This window comes from Hylobates moloch, unplaced genomic scaffold, assembly GCF_009828535.3.
Source record: "Hylobates moloch isolate HMO894 unplaced genomic scaffold, HMol_V3 SCAFFOLD_3, whole genome shotgun sequence".
Classification (NCBI taxonomy): domain Eukaryota; kingdom Metazoa; phylum Chordata; class Mammalia; order Primates; family Hylobatidae; genus Hylobates; species Hylobates moloch.
The window spans coordinates 156,944,486-156,968,539 of record NW_026652278.1 but is presented as its reverse complement, the minus strand read 5'-3'; the positions used below and the strand labels follow the sequence as shown (position 1 = coordinate 156,968,539).

The window sequence follows — 24,054 nt, the reverse complement described above, 5'->3', positions numbered from 1 at the left end:
TGCACAGTGTTTTGTTTCTCTTAAAGTTTACATTATACGTGCCTCATAGAGATATTTGTCAATGGGGATATCCAACTTGCAAGCAAAGAGGTCACCGCTGGACAGCTATGGACTGCTGTGGGACAATTTCAGAAGCTACTTACCCAAGAAGTCTAATGTGGAAAGATGTGGCTGTCACTCCCTGGGAAAACAAGTAGGAAAGAATATGACAAAAGAGGAAATCAGCTGTTGAACCAAAGAAGGATTTAAATATTTAAGAAATGCCAACCACTGAAGACAGTTGCTCTGCAACTTAAAATCCTGAGGTCTGTTGTGTATCTGTTGGCCAAGCAGTTTGTTCATAACTATTTGGGGAAAGAATTTCTATGGAACTGGCATATCCTTAGACCCCAACGTTTCCTCTCACTGACCGGTCAACAGGTGTTGAAAAATCCTGTGGCAGATATATCACAGATGGAGTGTACTCATTTTAATTTTATACCTGCATCTGTGGTTTTGTTTAAATGTATTCTTAAATGAGGAAATGTTTCTTTGTTTCTGTAAATAAATTGTTATTGACATAATCACTTTTTCATAGATACACATGAATTTATTAATTAATTATTTCTGATTTATAAATTTAATACTGAAGTTATGACTACACAATTCAAACCTAAACAAAATTAATAGAGAATGAACTCTCTTTGTAAAAAATAAAAATTGTTGGCATCCTAATTTTAAGAAAGCATGCAATTATCTGGGCTTTGTAAAAACCTATTGTAGCTGGAGAAATAAGTAGTATTGAATTTTCTTACAAAGCCGCATGTCAGGTAAAGCTCTTGAAACAATCACATTGGAGTCAGAGAAAAATCAAAACTAAAACAATATGGTAACAGTGGGTAACAGCCCAATTTGCCGTGTTCTTAAACCTTGAAAGAATGAATGACTCCTCACAAACTTAATGCTGTGGGGCCCTTTAAGGCTCCCATACATAATGCTCAAAAAAAAGTTACTGATTCTATCCAACCAGAAATTTGTTTTTTTAAAAAATTCTGCTATAATAGATTTCACTAACATGTTCTGTTCTCTGTGTATTTCACCAGCCTCTTGACTGCAGTTTGGCTTCACTTCTGAAGGGACATAATACACCTCTACCAGGCCATCCATGGATACCTCAGCAGCCTTCTGTTGCACACAGCCTTTGCAGACAGATCTTAACTGCTTCTACCCTTCTCCAGAAGCACAGGTACGATATTACATTGATGATACCCTCCTCTGCAGAGATTCATTTGGGACACTCATTCAAGGCATGCAAATACTCATAAAGGAGCTTTAAAAAGGGGAAAGACCATTGGTTCATGCATAAGTGTAAGACCCTGCCACCTTAGTTAAATTCCTGAAAATTATTTGGTGAACTGAGGACTGCTCCATCTCTGATGATGTCAAGATGAGCAGAGGAACATAACTGTCCCTCTCTAACATCTTTTAGTCCTTTTGGGTTCTGGAGGCAACATATTCCACATTTACAAATTTTACTTAATCTCGCTGATGCTGTTACTTGCAAATCAGCCCACCTTAAAGAGGGCCCCCTCCAACAAATGCTATAAAATCTGTCCAAACTGAAATGGGCAGGCATCTCTGTTAGCGCCCTCAGAGACTTCTTCACTGTAGAGGCTTTAACAACCTCTTCTCATGCCTCATGAAGTCTCTGAACCACCTGCGATGGCAATAACTTGTCCATGGACTTCTGATACAAAATATTGCCCTTCTTCAGCCCTGTACTGTACACCATTATGTTGGCATTTAACTGGCCACATCCTGGGCTCTCTTGAAAACAGAGGCTCTCACAGCCCCAAGCCTGTGACCTTTTCTATCTAATTGCCCATTATGCTTTGGTCATGGAAGCAACACTCCAAGGCCTGGCTCCACTACCAAGGCCTCCTGGATGCAGGATGGAGCCAAACTTGGGCTCTCTGGCATAGCTCACTTGTAGAAAGAGGTGGTCTCCCCTGTCCTGAGTCTCTTGCCAGATGCCACATTGCTGGAGAAGGCCTCCACACTACCTGGGGAGCCTCTGGGATCAACTGAGTGAACAGAAATGGGAGTTCATAGATTTAATGAATGGGATCACCACCACCATATGTGCTAGAGCTCAATGGAATGTGGTGACTTTCCATCCTTTAACCAGGGTGTCCCTGAAAAAGGATGGAACCCAAGCATCAGCACAGTTGGCTAAACTTTGAAAGTCATCTCAGCATTAGATGCCCTCATTGAGAGTTGGTCCCATCTGTCCACTGTTACATATTCTTGGGCCATTCTAGGGCCATGGCCTATGAGTTCCTTCCTTCGGGGTAAAAAACTCTGGAAATCTCCTTTCTTACTGATACCCAAAATATAAATTAAGGTGATGGATACCTCTATACATACTAAGGCCATAATACAAGCCCTCACGAGGACATTTCTTATCGCCTTTGGAGTTCTAGACATTAACGAATGTGAGAAAGGTGCATTTCACTTCTCGGAATATATAACACTGGGCTCTTGAAGAAAGCATTCAGTGGAACTTCGACCTTGCCTATATATCAGTACCGGTCAGTTTAATTTAAGAAGCCTAACAGGCAATTCAAAGAGCTCTTATTAAAGTTACAATGTGGCAAATAGGTGTCCTGGTGGGTGTCACCACTGCTACATGCATGCATTGATTAATGTAAATTCACAACCTCTGGGGACTCGCACTCCCGATACCAGTGCCACAGGAGTCCCTCAATTGTTTTTATTGTTCATAATGGGGGCACCTCTAAATTTCACGTTCTTCATTTCCATCTCACTATTTGATCCTCTCCCTCCTGGTCACATACCTGATTTGCTTCCTAGGAAAGCCCTCCTGCTCTCAGAAAGCCTCAGACGTCATCAAATTTTAAGTGGTTAGAAAGGCATTGTATCATAAGGCCACAAATTTCATGTGCTTGCTCCATGTGAAAGTTGAGGCTCCTTTGAGGCTCTTGGGGCCCCAGAGACCTAACCAGTAGTTCTGGGCTCTCACCAGATATACTCTGCACCCAGCTCCAAAGCCTTCCCACCTAGCTCTTTTTCTATCAGCCCTACCAGTTGCACTTAACTTTTGGATTTCACTGTCTTGTCAGCCAGCAAAATTATTCAATCAAACAATCACATCCTCCTGTGGGAAACAGGGAGCTTCCCCCCATCCTTTGGTAATTGCAGAGCCTGGTTCCCATAGTCCCTGCTTTTTCACTTTGCTCCTGAGTTCCATTCCGGTGTGGCCCTGTGTGGCACACAGTTTCCTCCTCCCTTGGCTGGGAGGACGTGTGACTAATAAACTGCTGTCAATCTTCCGTGTCAAGTGCCATGAGTCTGGCCATCCCTTAACCCTAGGGTGGGAATCATTCCCTCACCAATGGAGAGAAGAGGAGGTGAATAAACTATTTGGAGTATTCTAAGAAGAGAGGAAATATTGACAGGAAAGTTTAATCTAGAAGCAGTGAGCATATATTGAAGTGTTTTTTAATGGGGTCTTGATGTGCTCAGTTTTACCTGCTGAAAAAATGCAGCAGAGTAGAAAATGTGTTGGAGGGACAGACTGGAGTTAGAGAGTGAAAGGGTTCTTTCAATAATCCAGATGAGAAATGATGAGGCTTGCTCTAGCCTTTGGAAAAATGGAAGAGACAAGAGATTGAAGATTCTGTAAGTGTTTGGAGTTGGAATTTACTGGGATTTGAGGGAGGTGAGGATGCAACAGTGGCTCCCAGGTTTCTAACTTGAGCAGTAGTTATGTGATGATTCTGCTGATCCTTACAGAGAAGGTGGGAAAAGAAATTGCTTTGAAGGAGAAGATTGTAACCGAAATCAAGGGAGAAGAGGCACTTTGGAAGAGAGGGACTGTACAAACTATCTTTGTAATGCTGAACAGAGGCAAGTAAATCAAACACAGACTAAACAAGCATTGTTTGGATTTGTCAATTAGTGGATCCTCATTGGATATCTTTGACAGAGCAGTTCCAGATCAGATTTAGGCTAATGGGCCTGAGAAATTTGAATGGAGGTGAAGAAGTGTAGCCAATGAGTGAAGACCACTACAGGGCACCATGCTGAAAAGAGAAGGGTTGAAATCAAGCGTGACATCATTTTTGTTATTGTTTGAAAATGGAAGTTTGAACCTATTGAACCTATTCAATTCAATAGATTCAATTAGAATTGAATCTATTGAATTGAATTATATTGAATTGAATAGGTTCTAACTGAACCTATTAGTGGAATGAACACTATGTTTTAGTTGACAAAGAGATGTTAAAATACACAACAAACTGAAGAACGATGGGCTAGGATGCTTGAGGGCAGATCCAAACCCACATCTAGAAGGCTAGTTATGCTGTGTGTAAGTGGCATGCTGTGTGTTCTGCTTAAACTCTGTGTGAGACTGGAATATGGAGTTATCAGAAAGCTGGAGAGAATTCTTGAAAACAAAAGAGATATTCTACCATTTAAAAGACTTGAGAATGGTAAAGTGCTGAATTGTAACTGTCATTGTGAAACGTGCAGAAGGCTGAGGGGAACAGAAAAAAATGTATCAGCTGTGTTGTTAAACAATACATTTGATGAGATCCTAACTGGGTCATTCCCCTTGGTGGCCAGGTATCAAAAAGAAAAGAAAACTTGAATTAATCAGGATTAACAAATTATAGGCAAGTGTAGAGGAAAGTCAGTAGGTTCAAGCAGTTGAACATGTTAATTAAGAGGAGAGTCGAAGTGTTGGCTCATGGAGTTCACCCTGATAGGACAAACATTTGGGAGTCCTCAGAGGTTAAAGTGTAGGGCATAAAGGGAGGGGTCTAAAAGGAAAAATAAAGTATGTGACTATCAAGCTTCAGAACAAAGTCCAGGGTGTGGTCATGGGAGTAGGCTGCTGAAGTGAAAAAGTAAAAACAGGCCAAAGTTTCTGTGTGTTTACATACTTTGGGGTGGAAAATTGAAGAGGATGAGTCAAAGTTTTCTTGAATTCTCACCTGATAAATCCGGTCACTGAAAGTCAAAACAACTGTAGAACATCATATATTCTAAAAAACGTTATAATTTGAGCAAAATAAAATCATTTGTCCACTAGCTGAAACACTTTCAGTTGTAGAATTTGAAGCATTTGATGAAATTATGTAATAGAGAATGTTGTAGATAGACCATTGGGTTAGACTACGTTTTGAATCTTAGTATAATTTACTAGCTGTTTTATCCCTCTAAGCTTTATTTTTCTTATCTACAGAATGACAGAACTCATAGTACACACCTCATGAACTTGCTGTGATCATTGATATGGTATTAGCATATTGCTTAGCACATAGTAGCCATCTGAATTAATTCTACCTCTTATTATAACGCAATCCATTATTTCTGCTATTTGCAAATATGTTATTCATTTCCTACAATATAGTTTGCAATATTGTATTATTTCTCTATGGCTGCTGTAACAAATTACCACAAATTTAATGGCTTAATACCACACAAGTTTGTTCTCTTACAGTTCTGAGCTCAGAGGTTCAAAATCAGTCTCTCTGGGCTGAAGTCAAGGTGTTATCAGGGCTGATTTCTGGAGGCTCTAGAAAAAAAAAATGTTTCCTTGCCTTTGGTAGTTTCTAGAGACCACCTGACTCCTTGGTCTGTGGTCCCTTCCACTGTCTTCAAAGCCATCTGTGTAGTGTCCCCACATTCTGTCACTGACTGTTTCTATCATCACATTGCCCTCTCGAACTCCTGTCTCCCTCTTATAAGGGCCCTTCTGATGACCTTGGGCCCACCTGGATAATCCCAGGTAAGGGGTAATCTCCTCTTCTAAAGATTCTTATTTAATCTATTTTGCAAAGTTATTTTTGCTATGAAAGTTACCGTATTCATAGGTTCCAGGAATTAGGATTTTAGCCTCTTTTGGAGGAAGGAGTGCAGGGTATTATTCAGCCTACCCCAGGCAGGTACATCAGAGATCACAGTGAAGGAGACAGGAATATTGGCTGATTTAAGACAAATCATGTGTTAAATTCTAGAGTCTTTTATTTTCTTTCTTAATCTCATCACTAACAAATGTGAATTTCTAAACAAATGAATAAACAAGTAATTGTCTGATGGATGTGAGAAATGTCCTCCTTCCCCATATCCCCCTCTTTTAACAACTTGACTCTCTAATTTTTCACAAGACAAAGTATCATTCACTACTCTCTCTGTTCTGTGTTCCCTGTGGAGCAGTGCCTGGACTTTGGCTCTTTCCTTTCCGTGTAGACAAAGCAGCCTGTGGCTTCTTATCATCCTGATTACCCAAATTCACTGCTGTCTTTCCTCCACACCCTCTTCTATTTCCAATATTTGAATGCACATTTATAGCATTAATGAAATCAAGCATACTAGGGCACTGAAAGGAAAGGAGATGAGTATCGAAACCCACACTGCAAGTATCAACAGGCAAAAATTAAGAGAACATTTCATCAGTTTAAGGCACAAATAAATGTGACCATTCTGCATTTTCAATTTATTTTTAAATGTTGATTCTTAGCCCATGACAGTACCAATTACAGTTTATACAGAACAGTAATCATCAGCTTCTCATAACAGAAACTCAAAGTTCATGTATTGTTACATACTTTCTTTTTTCTTTTTGCATACTAGTAGAAGCAGCAAGATCTCCCATTTCATTGTGAGGTTTCAGATTCCACAGTGTCTTTTACATTTTATCTATTTCTAAATTCTAACTCTTCTTGATTTTATCCTGTTTAGATGTTACAAATTTTTCTGCCTCAATTTACTCTATATTTATGCCCAAATTCCACAGACCATTTTTATTGCCTTTGTCTCTCTCTTTTAAGGTTTTTTTTAGTTTCATTTTTTTAAATTGACGCATAATAATTGTATATATTTTTGGGATACAATGTGACGTTTCAATACATGTACACATTGTGTGATGATCAAATCAGGATAATTAGCCAATCTATTACCTCAAAACTTTACTATTTCTTTGTGATGAGAATATTCAAAATTCTCTCTTCTAGCTATTTTGAAATATGCATTATTGTTAACTATACACACCTTACTGCAGAATAGAATACCAGAACTAGTTCTTCCTAGCTATTGTAACTTCATACCCTTTAACTAACGTCTCGCCATGCTCCCCTTCTTAAGATTCTGATTGAAGGAAGGATGCTAAACTTTCCACGAAAGTGCCTCGCCTAATTCGTGCTGAAGGGAAACTGAAACCTAAGTGCTTCTGAGAGGAGAAAGGAAACTGAAACTCCTGCCTGATGCATAAAAGACTGGCTGCGGTGGCCCAGAGCGCCCAGTCCTAGGCCAGGTCTGGGGTAACCTGGAACTTCCACCTGGGCTCTGCGCTAGGTCTCTGTTTTACTCCCTCCCCGCGGGGCGCGCAGCTCGGTCCTGAGTCTGCGGTGAGGAGCCGGGGATGTCCCTTGGGAAGAGCCTGGGGCGGAGCTGTCTAGCGGGAGTTCTAGGTCTTCCTCAGCGGACCGGACAGGTAGGTGGCCCAGGAGTGCTGGGCTCCAGGCTCGGGAATCTGGGGAGCCTCCTGGGCTCCCAAGGCGGTGGCGCACGGGCCCCCTGCTGGCCCGGGGAGGCCGGGCGTGGGGAGGGGCGGAGGAAAGGGACAACCGCGAAAGGCCTGAAGTCTGAGACAGAGAGGAGTGCTTAGGCATTTAAGGAGTTCCCGTCAAAAGTGGGAGCTGGGTAATGGAGGTTGAGGAGAAATTAAGGGACATCATATCTAAGCACAGCCAGTAAAACCTGTACCTTGACAGCAGCAAGAAGCTTCCACCTTCAATCCCTGCTCCAGACTTGTAGAATCAGAATCTGCATTTTTTAATAGGATTCCCCCGGGTAATTTCTATGCACCCTTAAATTTCAGTAGCTTAAGACAATAGAAATTTATTTCCTACTCCAGTAACTTAAAATAATTTCTTCCTGGTCAATGGGCAGGTATAGTGGCTTAAAACATTACCAGTTTATTATTTTACAATTGCTGTGGATCAGAAGCCCAGGTATGGGTAAACTGAGTTCTCTGCTCAGCATCTCATTGAGCTGAAATCAAGCTGTTTCTCAGAGCTGTGGTCTCATGGGACGCCATGGGTTCTCATTCGGGTTGTTGGAAGAATTCAGTTTCTTGCAGCTAAAGGACTGAGGTTACCCGCTTTCTTGCTGGCTGTTGGCTGGGGGTTCCCTTGTCTTTAGATTTCACCCTGAGATCTTAGCTACAGTGGCCGTCTCACAACAAGGTGGCTTATACCTTTAAAGAAGGTATAAGGTACCTTTAAAGAAGGTATAAGCCTTCTTTGGGGGAGTCTTCCGAGTCTACTATGATGAAGTCTTACATAATATAATCGAATCATTAAAGAGACTATGCCATTAAATTCATAGGTCCTGCCCACACTCAAGGGGAGAGGGTTATACCGGGTACTGGAAGCCATTTTAACCCACCAGCTCTTCTCCAGGCAGGGTTTCAGGAGCTTGATGCCTTTCATCAAGTAGTTCCACCATTCTGTTCCAATACAGAATCTATGATTTCCTTTCCCTTCCCTTGCCCCCATTTTTTTCCTCTTTACCTCCCTTTTGCGCCTTTCCTCTTCCCTCCTTTTTTCTCTTTTCCATTTCTCTTCCTCCCTTCTTCTTTTCTTCTTCCTTCTTAAGATTGAATCAGAATATGGTTCTGACACTACTGTGATTGGATGATAAGCCTTATAAGGTTCTTGCAATTTCTTTCATCCCCTTTTAATGTATTCGTTCGTAAGATATGTGGTCTTATGATTGCTTGTTCGTTTTTGTATGTGTGTGTCCTGTTGTGTGTGTGTGTGTGTGTGTGTGTGTGTGTGTGTCCTAATCCCTGTGGAGTCATTTGACATGTTTTGCTGGCCTCTAAACTTCTTGTAAATTAATCATTACTACTAGAGTTTTGATCAGATTAAGGTTTTCTTTTTTTTCTTTTTCTTTCTTTCTTTTTTTTTTTTTTTTTTTTGAGATGGAGGCTTGCTCTGTTGCCCAGGCTGGAATGCAGTGGCTTGATCTCAGTTCACTGCAACCTGTGCCTCCCAGGTTCAAGCGATTCTTCTGCCTCAGCCTCCCAAGTAGCTGAGATTACAGGTGCCTGTCACCACACCCAGCTAATTTCTATATTTTTAGTAAAGATGGGGTTTCTCCATGTTGGCCAGTCTGGTCTCAAACTCCTGACCTCAGGTGATCTGCCCGTTTTGGCCTCCGAAGTTTTGGGTTTTTTTTTTTTTTTTTTTTGGCTGGGGGAACTACAATACTTCAGTGATGGTGCAGACACTTGCCTCTATTTTTGTTGTGCTATCATTTAAAAATACTAAGATCTGTTAATTCATTAGGAGTTGTAAAATGTTGATATTCTGATATTCTAATTCTATCATTCCTTCTGTGTTTATTAGCTGCATTATTTCTAGAAATGAATCACTCTTATATCTACTCTTTGGTAATGCAATGGTGCAGTACTTAGAAGAAAAGCAGGATAATTTCTTGATTCCATAAACGATTATTTTTTTTCATATATTGTCTTCAGATGCTATTACTGGACTTCCTGCTGTGAAAGATTAAGAATTTAGCATTCATATTTATTTTTCTTTCATTCATCCCTTTGTGAACTGCCAAGTTGGTTAATTATATTATTATTTTCATACTGTCAAGGTTTCTCATATTTTACAGCAGTTTGTGACTTTGATTCTTGTGATTTGTTTGTATGTCGAGTCAACAGTAAAAAAGTAAACAGCAGTGACAAAATTATGAGTATGCACACATTACTCAGTGTAGAAGCAATCGAGGAATTGTTAGGCTAAGACATGTAGTTCTATGTTATTAAAATTACTGTTTGAAACAGACTTTTGTAAATTCGAAGTACCATGGGTTCTCTTGTTTTTCTTTATAGCTTCCTTTAACTTTTCTAAATCACACAAAGTTTCATTGTTTTTTGATTGTCTTCATTCTTGATGGGTTTTCCCCAATTTTCTGTATTATCTCTTTAAATAAAATTATCATTTAAGATATATAGTTGGCATTGTGGAAGACAGTGTGGCCATTCCTCAAGGATCTAGAACCAGAAATACCATTTGACCTAGCAATCCTGTTAGTGGGTATATACCCAAAGGATTATAAATCATTCTACTATAAAGACACATGCACATGTATGTTGATTGCAGCACTATTTACAATAGCAAAGACTTGGAACCAACCCAAATGCCCATTAATGATAGGCTGGATAAAGAAAATGTGGCACATATACCCCATGGAACACTATGCAGCCATAAAAAAGAACGAGTTCATGTCATTTGCAAGGACATGGATAAAGCTGGAAGCCATTATTCTCAGCAAACTAACACAGGAACAGAAAACCAAACACCACATGTTCTCACTCATAAGTGGGAGGGGAACAATGAGAGCACATGGACACAGGGAGGGGAACATCACACACTGGGGCCTGTCGGAGGGTTGGGGGCAAAGGGAGGGAGAGCATTAGGTCAAATACCTAATGCGTGCCAGGCTTAAAACCTAGATGATGGGTTGATGGGTGCAGCAAACCACCATGGCACATGTATATCTATGTAACAAACCTGCATGTTCTGCACATGTATTTCAGAACTTAAAATAAAAAAAGGATATACGGTTGGTGAGATTTATGACTTCTTAAAAGTCTACCTACATCTTTTTGCCTTCTCCATGAATTGGATCACTATTTAGATGCAGAATTCTAAGTTCAAATTATTATCCTTTTAGAAATTTGAAAATGCTTTATTTTATCAAAACATCCAGGAATGTTGCTTATTTTAATTAGTTCTGTGTGCCAGGTATTATTTTAATCAATTCATATCCATCAGTTCATACATTTAAGTAGCTTGAAAACACAATCAGAGGTGATATTATTGTTCCAATTTTATAGATAAGTAGACTGAAACTCAGAGATGGTAAATACCTTGTCTAAGCTTATAGAAATATAGTATATTTCAGAACCAAGATTAAAATGCAAGTAGCCGGCCAACAGTGTTCATTTCTTAAACCAATTCTCATATGGCCTGACTTCCATTTCTTTGTACCTTTTCTGTCTTTCTCTTTATTCTTGGAGCTCTGCAATTTTAACAAGTTGTGCCTAGGTGTAGTTTTCTCTTTTGTCATTATTTCTACTCAGTAGTTGGAGAAACATTTCAATCTAAACATGTTATGTTGTTCTTTAGTTCTGGTCTAATATTATTATATTAGTTTAAGTATATATCTGGTTATTTTTATCCCCACTCATTTTGGAATCTTAGTTATCTCCTGCTAGAATTACTAGTAGGGGGAGGAAGAGCTTATTGACTTATTTCTGTATATTTTAGTATTTTTGTAATTTTTTCATCTCTTTGTCTTTTACTTTTATCCTTTACAAAATTTCCTGGACTTTAACCCACCAGATCACTGATTTAAAATTCCAGCATGCTCATTTTATTGTTCTGCACATGACTTTCTTCTTTGTAAAATTATGTTTTAAATGTGTATGAACACTTGCATGCGTTCTCTTTCTCTTTCTCTCTCTAGCAGCCTGTTACTATTTTATGAGAAATATTTTTAACTCTTTGAAAGCAGTAATTAGAAAATTTTGAAGGTCTTTTCTGTCTCTGCATCATGCTTATTCATCTGGTTTCTTATTTTTGCTTTTTTTTTGTGCCTCAAATGTCTATTGGTACTAATTTGTGTGTGTGTGTGTGTATGTGTGTGTGTGTGTGAGTATTCAATCATCAGTTACTACAGGTGGCTGGATCTCTAGCATGTCTCTCCCTTAAATGACAGAGAAGTGGGGATAATGACTGTGAATTCTGTTTAGGTGTTAGGGCTTGCATGTGTTGGAGCAGAGGTTAATAGGGTAGCTCTAGTATAGGGTATATAAGAAGAAAGCCTAGGGTATGTAAGTCTACTTTAGTATAGGGCATGTAAGAGGAAAGCCTATTAGGCTTTACACGCATTGTCTTACATACCCTGTACTATGTAATGTAGAGCAACCTGTAGGATCTCAAACTCCCCATAGGCAGGCTACGGAATCCCTTGATTGTCAAATTAAGGAGGGATTGCCCATTAAGGCAGTTTTATTTTGTCACCATAGCTATTGTTGAAAGTTTCACAGTGTTTAACAGGCACTCACGTCTCAGTCATAGTTATATTTCATTATAAAAACTGTATTATTCCTTTTAATCTATGTATATTATTTCTTAAAACAATTTCTAAGTTGTCAGGACATAAATAGTTATTAATTTGTTTGTATCTAACTACTTAATAAATGAAATGGTTAGGTATTGATTTTGTCCTAGGAGTGGCATAAAAAAATTCCTGAGACTCTAAGAGCATCGTGAACATCTGGGAACCTGTAAATTAACTTATTTCATCTTGTAGAATCTGACGCTATCCTTTCTGAAGTTTTCTCTAATATACTTGGGATTAATTCTCTCTTGCCTGTTCAGTTCTCACTGACCAATTTTTTTCCATTGGAGCTTGGTACAATTTGGAGAGTTGAAGAAAGATAGTATGGTCATTGCACAATTAGTGAGGTTAAGGATTGCATGAAATGGGTGACAGAGAGTTTTTTGAAAATACCTCATCTCCTTACCTGGGCACAAGACCCATTATAGTCTGGTTCTAACCTACCCTTCCAATGTCATCTCCAATGAGTCACCCTGTCCTATGCCATGTAGAACAACCCATAGGATCTTAAACTTGTCATGTAGTTTCACAACTTTATGCATTAAACTGATGCTGATTTTGCTACCTGAAAAGTAATTCTCTATATCTCTCACTTTCCCCAACATGCTTTCATAAGTCTTCGTCATCTTTTCAGCCTGCTCTTGAAACCTCAGAACACAGGACCCTGATCCCTTCATTCTGATTTAGGAACTCCCTCTCAATTCTCTAATGGCTTCCTGTGCCATTTCTGCTAGAACACAGCAAATTAGATGTAATGTGTCACTTAGTTATCTTTAAACTTACACTGGGTTGTACAAGGAGAGAATCATGCTTCATGCATATTTGCATATGTTTCAGCAAGTACAATGTTTGGTAAAGTGTAGATACTCTATAATCTTTGAAATAAGACAGTAACTGGGTGAGTGAGAGACCATACTTGTGCTTGTGTCTCCATTAGAGTCCCTAAACATCCCAGCCCACAGTAATTCCATTTTTCTTTAAACTTATTTGTCATTACAGTCATATACTTCCTTGCATTATTATTGTAATATTTAATATCAGCATGTGCATCACCATTATATGTTCCTTAATATCATGGAATAGGAATCTCTCTCTCTCTCTATCATATCTATCTATCTATCTTTCTATCTATCTATCTATCTATCTATCTATCTATCTATCTATCTATCTATCTATCTATCTATCTATCTATCTATCTATCTATCTATCTATCTATCTATCATCTATATATCTGTATCTATCTATCATCTATCTCTATCATCTATATATCTATATCTATCATCTCTATCTACGTATCTATGATCTATATCTATCTATATCAATCAATCTATCTATCTACTATCTATCCATCAATCATGTATGTATCTACCTGTTTCACAGCCCTAACATATTGAATGGCAAATGTCTCAGTATTTAGTGTCCATGACAAAATGCTCAAGTGCATTTTCATCTACCTCTTTAGTATTTTCTTCTCTATTACCTTTGCAGATTCTTCCTCCTCTCTTGATATATTAAGTATTAATATCTTCAAATGTGGATTTTTAGTACTCTTCTCCCATGATGCTGTCTCTCCCTGTCCAAGAAAGCTCATCTACACCAATGGCTTCATTTACCATTAATACTCAGATTACTTACCTCTTCAAATCTAGTTCAGACTTTGTATTTGTCCTCTAGACTTGTGTATTTTACTACTTACATACCATGGCTTGTGGGAAATCTTGAAAGCAAGTCAAATTCAGGTGGTTCACAAATGCAGCCATAATCTTTTCCTGACATGTAGCCTTGTTCTAAAATTCCCAGCTCAGGGAATGGCCTAGTCATCCATCCTATTACTTGAGCTAGAATCTTGTGTCATCCTTGACAACCCCCTTTCCTCTCTTCTCCATCCACATCCAATCCAGTTCCAAATTATGTCAAACTCATCTCCTAAATGTCCTTCAAGTAGATCCACATCTCTCCAGCTTTATGATCTCAGCTACCATCAAACTATATTACATCAAATTATCATCATTATTCTCCTGCACAGTAACTTTCTTTCTGCTCTACTAAGAAACTTAGTAGATTCTATTTATTCTCTATATTGTAGCTGGACTAATCTTTTCGAAATGCAAAGCCAATCACAATACCACCTGCTTAAAATCCATCAATGGCTAATTTTTCATTCTAGGATGAAAAGAAAATTCTATAACATGACTTCAAAGGCTCTGCATGCCCTTCTATTTCTCTTGTCCTCTCTGGTCTTTTCCTTGATGGTCTCCACTCCAGCCCTACTGGCTTCTTTCTGGAATCAATGTCACCCACAACCCTTCATGCCACTGAGCTTTTACCCATGGTATTCTGGTATTTCCTCTGCCAGAAATGCTACTTTTTCTCTTTTTGCCTAATTAATTCTTGTTTATTTCTTAGAACTCAGCTCAAGCATTATTTCTTTAGGGAAACTTCCTCTGACCTCTTGACTTTGTCCTTTTTGCAATGTTCCATTGTTTCTATGATTATCTGATTAATAATTATCTTTAAGCTCTGTGAGAACTGTCGGCAATGTTGATTTGTTCATTCTTGTATTCCTTGTGTCGAATATTTTGCTTTACATATAGTAGTCATTCAGTACATGTTTGTTGAATAAAGACTCATTTTCTTTTCTTTTTATGCAGGACTGCCATTTTCATTAAGAACTGCCTCTTAGAGGTACCAAAGTAAAGGATATTTGCTACCTTTAATACTTGCCAGTTCAGGTTGGAGGCACAGGCAGCAGCAAGAATGGGTAATTTTCCACTTAAAATATTTATAGATTATAAAACAATGTTACTCTGTAAACTACATAGATTTAATGGAATTAAAATAACCACATTACTGTTTTACTTTCTTGAATAATAACTAAATGATAGCTCCTGTAAAAAGGACCAATTGAAAAATAACCCATTCTCTTTCTCTTTTTTTTTATAATTTAGAAAGAAATGTTCTTACAACATTTTCACAGGAAATGTTCCAGTTAATTTTGAATGAAATGCCAAAAGCTGAGTGAGTATTATTATAGTAAAAAAGACGGGAAATCATATATCATGTTCCCTGTATGTCTATTTGGCCTTATACTGATTTATAGACAGTTGACCATTGAACAGTGTAGGGGCTAAGGGCACTGAACAACTATGCAGTTGGGAATCCATGTTTAACTTTTTAAAAATTATTGTTAATTAATTTTTATATATTTTTTCTAAATTCATGCCAGACAGATAATGAGATAACTTTGTAACAAGGGTTGAGTAGGGCACATCCAACACATACACATGAAAACCCAATCATCACATTTATGAACTACAAAAGGATCGTGTTTAACTTTTTACTCCTCCAAAACTTAACTGCAATAGCTTTCTCTCTGCTCTACCAAGAAGTCTGCACCCATCCTATCTATTGTCTATCTTGTAGCTGGACTAGTCTTTTCAAAATGCAAAGCCCATCATAGTGCCACCTGCTTAAAATTCATCAATGGCTAATATTTGATTCTAGGATGAAGAGAAAATTCTGAAACATGCCTTCAAAGGCTCTGCCTGCCCTCTTGTTTCTCTGGTCTTAGTATAGAAAGTTAAGAAAATCATAAGGAAGCAAAAATGCATTTATTAAGTGGGAGTGGATCGTAACAATAGTGACATCTTCAATGGTGCCATCCCCCCAGACTTTCATGATGTTCTGTCTATCAGGGTTCTCTTCCATAGCATTGACAATTCTTTCCATAGATTACTGTGTGTAATGAGCCTTAAAGGTTCTTATGACACTCTGATCTAAAGGCTGAATTAAAGACATTTTGTTTGGGGGCAAGTAGACCACTTCAACATCGTTGGTGTTGAACTCATGGAGTTCTAGGTGGCCGGGGACATTGTCCAATATCAAAAGAACTTTGAAAAGCAGTCCGTCACTGGCAAGGTACTTCCTGATTTCAGGGACAAAGTATCAATTTAACTAATTTGGAAAATGTTTCCTCATTGTCCAGGTCTTTTTGTTGTACTACTGAGAGACTGGCAGCTGGTGTTTATCTTTTCCCTTCGAGTCTCAGGAGTTGGCAGCTTTGCAGATAAAGACAGGCCTGAAGATAAAACCAACTGCCTTTGCACAATACAGTAGAGTTAGCTTATCCCTTCCTGCCCTAAATCCTGGTGCTCACTTTTGTTTTGTACTAATAAATATTATTTGTGACTTTTTTTTTCAGAATAATTTCATTTGCATTAAAAACCTATTCAAGCAGATATTCTTTCCCCTCAATGATTTTCTTCTGTCTCTTAGTTGGCTGAAACTGCTTCTCTTGTTATCTTGACATTTTTAAAGCCAAACTTCTTTCCAAAATTATCAAACCGTATTGTGCTGGCATTAGATTTTCCAGCTTTAGATATTTCGTCTTCCTTTTGCTTTGTCATATACTTTGCTTTTTCTTGAATCATATTAGAGTCTTTTTAGACAATCCCACACCCACATAAAAGCTGTATTTTTAATGTGAGATAAAAAAAGTCTTTCACAAAAAATGCAAGATTTTTATGACTGCTGCAACAATGCCTTCACTAACTTCTTTAAAAAATTTTTTTACAGTGGTCCTTACATTAGGTTTATTTATCTGGAAGTGGTGGGCAACTATAGCTGCAAGCATCAATCTATGACACACATCAGGCAATTCAACTTTTTCTTGTAATGTCATGACTTTCTCTGCTTTTTGGGAACACTTCTGGCATCACTAATGGCACTTCATATGGGTTCCATGGTTTTATTTAGGGTTTATGATATTGCAGTAAACACGATGGAAAAATACGCAAGAACCATGAGAGATCACTTTTTATTGTGTTTGGAGAGCAGTTTACTGGAGAGGAACTGCTAACTCACCACAATACAACAAGGAGTGGCTACAAAGTTATTACAGTAGTATAGTATATACTAGAGTTAATTTTATGCAGTTGTGATTTAATAGTGCAGCTTAGCATTTGTTTACACTTCTCTCAACTCTGAAAGGTGCCATGTTTAGTCTATAAGTGCGTGCGTAAGTTTAGATAATTTTTAACTTTTATAATAGATATGTGTATATTTTATGGCAGTAAATGCTAAAATAGACTACGTATACTTTATGCATTCATGACATAGGTAACTTAAAATTTTTTTCGTATTTGTAGGCTGCACGGTTTGTCTGAGAGTTTTTTCAAATAGTCACAAATTTTCACACATTTTTCTAATATATTTATTGAATATATAGTATACATGTATCAGTGTATACATATATCAGTATTTATATTGGTGTGTATCTATGTATAATATATATACATATATAATATATATCTATATATAGTATAGAATATTATATATAACAGTATATAGAACCATGTACACTATTATATATATGTATATACGATTGTTCAACACGGCACTTTTAGAGCTATATGATAGTGAATAGAAACAGTTTCCTCTTGCTTCATTTGTCTATAGCCATCAGTGAATCCACTTGTAAGGGGCTGAGATTGATTAAGCAGAAAATATATATAATTTAGGTTTATATGCCGGGTACAAGTACTAGATTCATGGTCCAATCAGGCTGTGCCATATGGCTTTGGATAATTTGCTTTGTGAGCCTAAGACATGGATAATCCTGCCTTCTTCCTGTGAAGGATAGTTGTGAATGGAGATATATTTGAAAAGCCTTAGCGTAGACACTGCCATGAGACAGCTGAGCAAATTAAGCTATTGATGATAATGATAATGAGCCAATAAGAATGATGCCTTTTTGGAACATGATTTAATGCATATGTGATTTTTGTTTTAACTGTTTTTCATTTTAGATATTCCAGTTTATTCAATGATTTTGTTGAATCTGAATTTTTTTTAATTGATGGGGATTCATTACTTATCACATGTATCTGTGAGATATCATTTAAACCTGGGCAGAACCTCCATTTCTTCTATCTGGTTGAACGTTATCTTGTGGATCTTATTAGCAAAGGAGGACAATTCACCATAGTTTTCTTCAAGGTAACATGACAGTTGAGTTCTTTTTTATAATATGAGCACTAAAACTAAAATTTCCTAAATTATTTTATATATTTTTTCTTATTACAAAGTAGATTATATCTATAAAAGTTCAGAAAATTGAAAGGAAAGAAGAGAAAAAATTACCCACAATCCCAGTATTCAGAAATCACCACACATGAGATTATGTTTTATTTGAATGAAGAGAACTTTATTGTAAGGACACACGGGATCATGAGAGGGGATGAGAAAGCTCCTCAATAGCAGCCCAGTTGAACTCTGGATTCTAGTTCTCCAGCTCTGAGAACTACTTCTGTTTTCAAAACTCAGCAGGCAATTTATATGAGCCCAGAGGAAAATATATCTGAGCCTAGGGACAGTCATTAATAATGCTTTGTTGGCTGGGCACAGTGGTGCATGCCTGTAATCCTAGCACTTCAGGAGGCTGAGGTGTGAGGATTACTTGAGCCCAGGAGTTTGACACTGCAGTGAGCCATGATTATGCCACTACACTTCAGCCTGGGTGACATAGTGAGACCCAGTCTCTAACAATAATAATCAATGTTTTATTATGGTTTGTTCGAGGTATTTGCAAAATAAAACTATTTTTGGTTTGCTTTTTTATTATGAATATAATTAATATAATTTTTAACAATTTCAAATAAAGATGTATATAACCACTACCACCCTTCCTAATCCTATACCTAAAGGTAAAGAGCTTTGGTGTGGGTCTTTTCAGTCATTTTGCACTCTCAATTATTGTTACATTTCTGAACATGGCTGAATGCTTGCCAGCCATGTTTTGCATAAAGAGCTAGGCTTCCGATCTAATGTTTACAATCTAGTTGGCTTCTCCAGTTTTGGTATGCTGAGACAATCTCAGTTGCTTAAGGAGGGTTGCAGTAACCTGGAGCAATCCTCTAAAACACAGTGGTTCACCTCAGCTTTCTGATGCAGATGATTTATATCAACCATTTGCTTTCTGTTCTTTTTCTTTCTGAAATGAGATTGGAGAGGAAAAGAATTAGAAAGTGGGAAGGGTAAGCATGATAAGCTCCAAGTATTAAGTGCCTGCTTAAAGGAGGCACATGCATTTAAATCCAAACTGTGATGTTTTTCGGCAAATATCTGTTAAGATGGTAGTAAAGTTTAAGGGTCTATTCCCCGACCATCAGACAGAACAAAACTGTTGGATTTTATTCCTTCAGTGCCTTTAATGATGTGTTAGCCAACTAAATGATTAAATGATAATTTTGAAATAAAATGTACTTCACCTCCTCCTCCACAGGATGCCGAGTATGCGTATTTCAACTTCCCTGAACTTCTTTCTTTGAGAACTGCTTTAATTCTTCATCTTCAGAAGAATACCACCATTGATGTTCGAACAACATTTTCGAGTTGCTTATCAGAAGAGTGGGGAAGTTTCTTGGAAGAGAGTTACCCATATTTCCTGATAGTTGCAGATGAAGGCCTGAACGATCTACAAACACACCTTTTCAACTTTGTAATCGTTCATTCTTGGGCAAGGAAGGTCAACGTTGTACTTTCCTCAGGGCAAGAATCTGATGTTCTTCGCCTTTACGCGTACCTTCTTCCAAGCATGTACAGACACCAGATTTTTTTCCGGAAGGTAATTCACATTCAAAAGACAATTTCTTCCAGAAATTTTCAAAATGTTCTAAGTTACTTGACTCAATTTTTTCTCCTCCTCCTCTAGGAAATTATCAGAGGTTTAACAGATAGGTATAACAATTAATAATATTAAGTAAATAATGATAATGCAAATGCGGTCATTTATCAAACACTTATTGTTATAAAATTGTGCTTGGTATTTCTCATGAGTAAGTTTTATTTAACCTTAAAACCAATATTGTAAGGTAGGTGTTAGTATTGTCTGTGTTTTGCAGATGTTGAAATAGATACTAGGATCAGTAATCTGCACACCAAACACACCAAATGAATAGTAGAACATGGATTTGAAAAGACACAGTCTGACTCAAGCCCCTATGTCCTTAACCACTGCATAATATATTGACCTCAAGGTATTGAAGGCCAGAAATGCATGGAATTAGGCAAAAATTATGCCCCTGTTGCTGAGACATATTGACAAAATGCTATTAATATGGTAGCCTTTAATAAGAAAACAATGGAGAAGGTCAATAAAGAAGGAAAATAACTGAAGTAGGCTTATTTCTTATTATTAAGTAATCAATAGGAGAATTTTCAAAGTTCTTAGAGTTCAAATTCCATGATGTTATTATTTTGATACATTAGTATATTTGACAACTATTGTATTGAAATTTTGGGAGTAAACATGCATACATATGTATTTATAAATTACTATATGTATAAAATAAATGATAGCTATAATAATATAATATATAATAGTAGAAATAATTATAACAAATTTATTTACCTAATTATAAATAAAACAATACAGTACCATATAGTAAATTAATAAAATTAGTACATTAAATAATAGTTATTTATAAATTACTAAATTTATTTATAAAATTATAAATATATCCAGTTTCTGCTTATTTTTCACTACTGATGGTGAATAGTGAATATGAAGGCCATTCTTTAATTCATCAAAATCATTTTTGAGACAAAACATTTGTCACTGTTTGAGAATTGTGTCATACTCCTCATATATTTGGAAATATTCACATGGTTGCCATAAAATAAGATAGTTTGTATTGCTTTAGTTAGTACAGTCATGGATCACATGGATACATTCCAAGAAATGCATCATTAGACGATTTCACTGTTGTGTAAACATCATTAGTGTACAGACACAAACCTAGATGGTATAGCCTGTGACACCCTTAGGCTATCTGATATAGCCTACTGTTCCTAGGCTAAACCTACCTGTTACTGTGTTGAATACTCTAGGTAATTGTAACACAATGATAATTATTTGTGTATCTAAGCATATCTAAACATAGAAAAGGTACATTCAAAAATGGTATAAAAGATTAAAAATGATGCACTTGTATAGGGTACTTACCATGAATGGAGCTTGCAGGACCAGAAGTTGCCCTGGGTGAGTCAGAGTGAGTGGTGAGTGAATGTGAAGGCTTAGGACATTACTGTACACCACTGTAGATTTTATTAATATATACAGTATTCACTTTGGCTACATTAAATTTATTTAAAAAATACTCTTTTCTTTAATACGTTAACATTAGCTTACTGTAATTTTTTATTTTGTGAATTTTAATTTTCAAAAATTTTTCGACAGCTGTACAAACACATTATACAACTGCACAAAAATATTTTCCTTCTTTATTTTTCTTGAGACAGAGTCTCACTCTGTCACTCAGGCTGGAGTGCAGTGATGCGATCACAGCTCACTGCAGCTTCCACGTCTCGGGCTCCAGTGATCCTGCCGCCTCAGCCTGTCGAGTGGCTGGGATTACAGGTGCACACCACCATGCCTAGCTAATTTTTGTATTTTTTGTAGAGACAAGGTTTTGCCATGTTGCCCAGGCTGGTCTCAAGCTCTGGGGCTCAACCAGTCTCACTGCCTCAGCCTCCCAAAATGCTGAGATTACAAGTGTGAACCACTGTGCCTGGCCTTTCTTTTGTTACATCATTATTCTATCAGCTTTTTTTCTATTAAAATATATACTTTTTACTTTCTGAGCTTTTTTCTTTAAAGAAAAAAAGATGCAAACACACACATTAGCCTAGGCCTACACAGGGTCAGGATCATCAACATCAACTGTCCTCCACCTCCAGATCTTGTCCCACTGGAAAGTCTTCAGGAGCAATAACACACATGGAGCTGTCATCTTCTATGATAACAATGCCTTCTTCTGGAATACCTCCTTAAGGGCCTCCTGAGGCTGTTTGGCAGCTGTTTTTAAAATATAAGTGAAAAGAGCATACTCTAAAATAATAATAAAGTATAGTACAGTAAATCATAAGTCAGTGGCAGTCATTTTTATCATGATCAAGTATTATATACTGTACATAATTGTATATGCTGTACTTTTGTTGTTGTTTTTTTGGAGACAGAGCCTCGCTCTGTTGCCCACGCTGGAGTGCCGTGGCGTGATCTCGGCTCACCACAACGTCTGCCTCCCAGGTTCGAGCTATTCTCCTGCCTCACCCTCCCAAGTAGCTGAGACTACAGGCATACACCACCATGCTGGGCCAATTTTTGTATTTTTAGTAGAAACGAGGTTTCACTATGTTGGCCAGGCTGGTCCTGACCTCATGAGCCGCCTGCCTTGGCCTCCCAAAGTGCTGGGATTACAGTCGTGAGCCACCACACCCAGCCTATGCTGTACTTTTATATGCCTGGCAGCACAGTAAGTGTGTTTACACCAGCCTCTGAACACTTGAGTAGTGCATTGCGCTGTGGTGTTATGACATCATTATGACATCACTAGGCAGTAGAAATTTTTCAGCTCCTTTATAGTCTTATGGGATCACCAACATGTAAGTGGTCTGTGGCTGAAGGAAACATTGTTATGTGGCTCATGACTATTATTAAACTATTTTCAATTCTGGTTGCCTACTCTGAGCAGGAATAGCCCTAGGATTCATTTTTATATTGAGAGGAAGTACTGTTATTAATTATCTCATTTTACTCTGTTAGAGCAATTTCTAAATCTGAGTTTTAAGAGTACCTACACATATCCTGTCTAATCTTTCCTTGAGAATATTTTTTTTTTTTTTTGAAAGAGTCTCGCTCTGTCGCCCAGCCTGGAGTGCAGTGGTGCGATCTCAGCTCACTGCAAGCTCCGCCTCCCAGGTTCTTGCCATTCTGCTGCCTCAGCCTCCTGAGTAGCTGGGACTACAGGCACCTGCCACTATGCCCGGCTAATTTTTTGCATTTTTAGTAGAGATGGGGTTTCACCATGTTAGCCAAGATGGTCTCGATCTCCTGACCTCGTGATCTGCCCACCTCGGCCTCCCAAAGTGCTAGGATTACAGGTGTGAGCCACCACGCCTGGCTGAATAATTTTTTTAATGAAGGATTTTATTTTTGTTAAAATAATCTATTTCCTAATTTGTTGAATATTCACCTTAAAGAAGTTATGTTATTAGTCAATTTGAGGATTATGTGAAATATGATTAAAAATACAATGCATATTGAAAATGGCTGCTGCTGGGTGATAGGTACCTGAAAGGGGGTTATGCTATCTTTTATTCATGTGTATGTTTGAAATCTGTTAGGTCCACTTTGTGCAGAGCTGAGTTCAATTCCTGGATATCCGTGTTAACTTTCTGTCTCATTGATCTGTCTAATGTTGACAGTGGGGTGTTAAAATCTCCCATTATTATTGTGTAGGAGTTTAAGTCCCTTTGTAGGTCACTCAGGACTTGCTTTATGAATCTGGGTGCTCCTGTGTTGGGTGCATATATATTTAGGATAGTTAGCTCTTCTTATTGAATTGGTCTAACAGACATCTACAGAACTCTCCACCCCAAATCAATAGAATATACGTTTTTTTCAGCACGACACCACACCTATTCCAAAATGCACCACATAGTTGGAAGTAAAGCTCTCCTCAGCAAATGTAAAAGAACAGAAATTATAACAAACTGTCTCTCAGACCACAGTGCAATCAAACTAGAACTCAGGATTCAGAAACTCACTCAAAACTGCTCAACTACATGGAAACTGAACAACCTGCTCCTGAATGACTACTGGGTACATAATGAAATGAAGGCAGAAATAAAGATGTTCTTTGAAACCAACAAGAACAAAGACACAACATACCAGAATCTCTGGGACACATTCAAAGCAGTGTGTAGAGGGAAATTTACAGCACTAAATGCCCACAAGAGAAAGCAGGAAAGATCCAAAATTGACACCCTAACATCACAATT

At 37.7% G+C, this 24,054-nt stretch overlaps 1 protein-coding gene and 1 non-coding gene across 2 annotated transcripts in view; one reads left to right on the top strand and one right to left on the bottom strand.

The window, feature by feature from the left end:
• Positions 1 to 7,356: 7,356 nt before the first annotated feature.
• Positions 7,357 to 24,054, top strand: part of DDX60 (DExD/H-box helicase 60) — a 114,061-nt gene continuing 97,363 nt past the window's right edge. The window contains exons 1-5 of the mRNA XM_032148879.2: positions 7,357 to 7,501; positions 14,865 to 14,974; positions 15,162 to 15,231; positions 18,021 to 18,210; positions 19,496 to 19,837. Coding sequence (XP_032004770.1) covers positions 14,971 to 14,974; positions 15,162 to 15,231; positions 18,021 to 18,210; positions 19,496 to 19,837 — 606 coding nt within the window. The 5' untranslated portion in view covers positions 7,357 to 7,501; positions 14,865 to 14,970. The remainder of the gene's footprint in view (positions 7,502 to 14,864; positions 14,975 to 15,161; positions 15,232 to 18,020; positions 18,211 to 19,495; positions 19,838 to 24,054) is intronic.
• Positions 15,434 to 15,537, bottom strand: LOC116466221 (small nucleolar RNA U13). The gene has a single exon (XR_004247459.1). It is a non-coding gene; the product is annotated as a small nucleolar RNA U13 (small nucleolar RNA).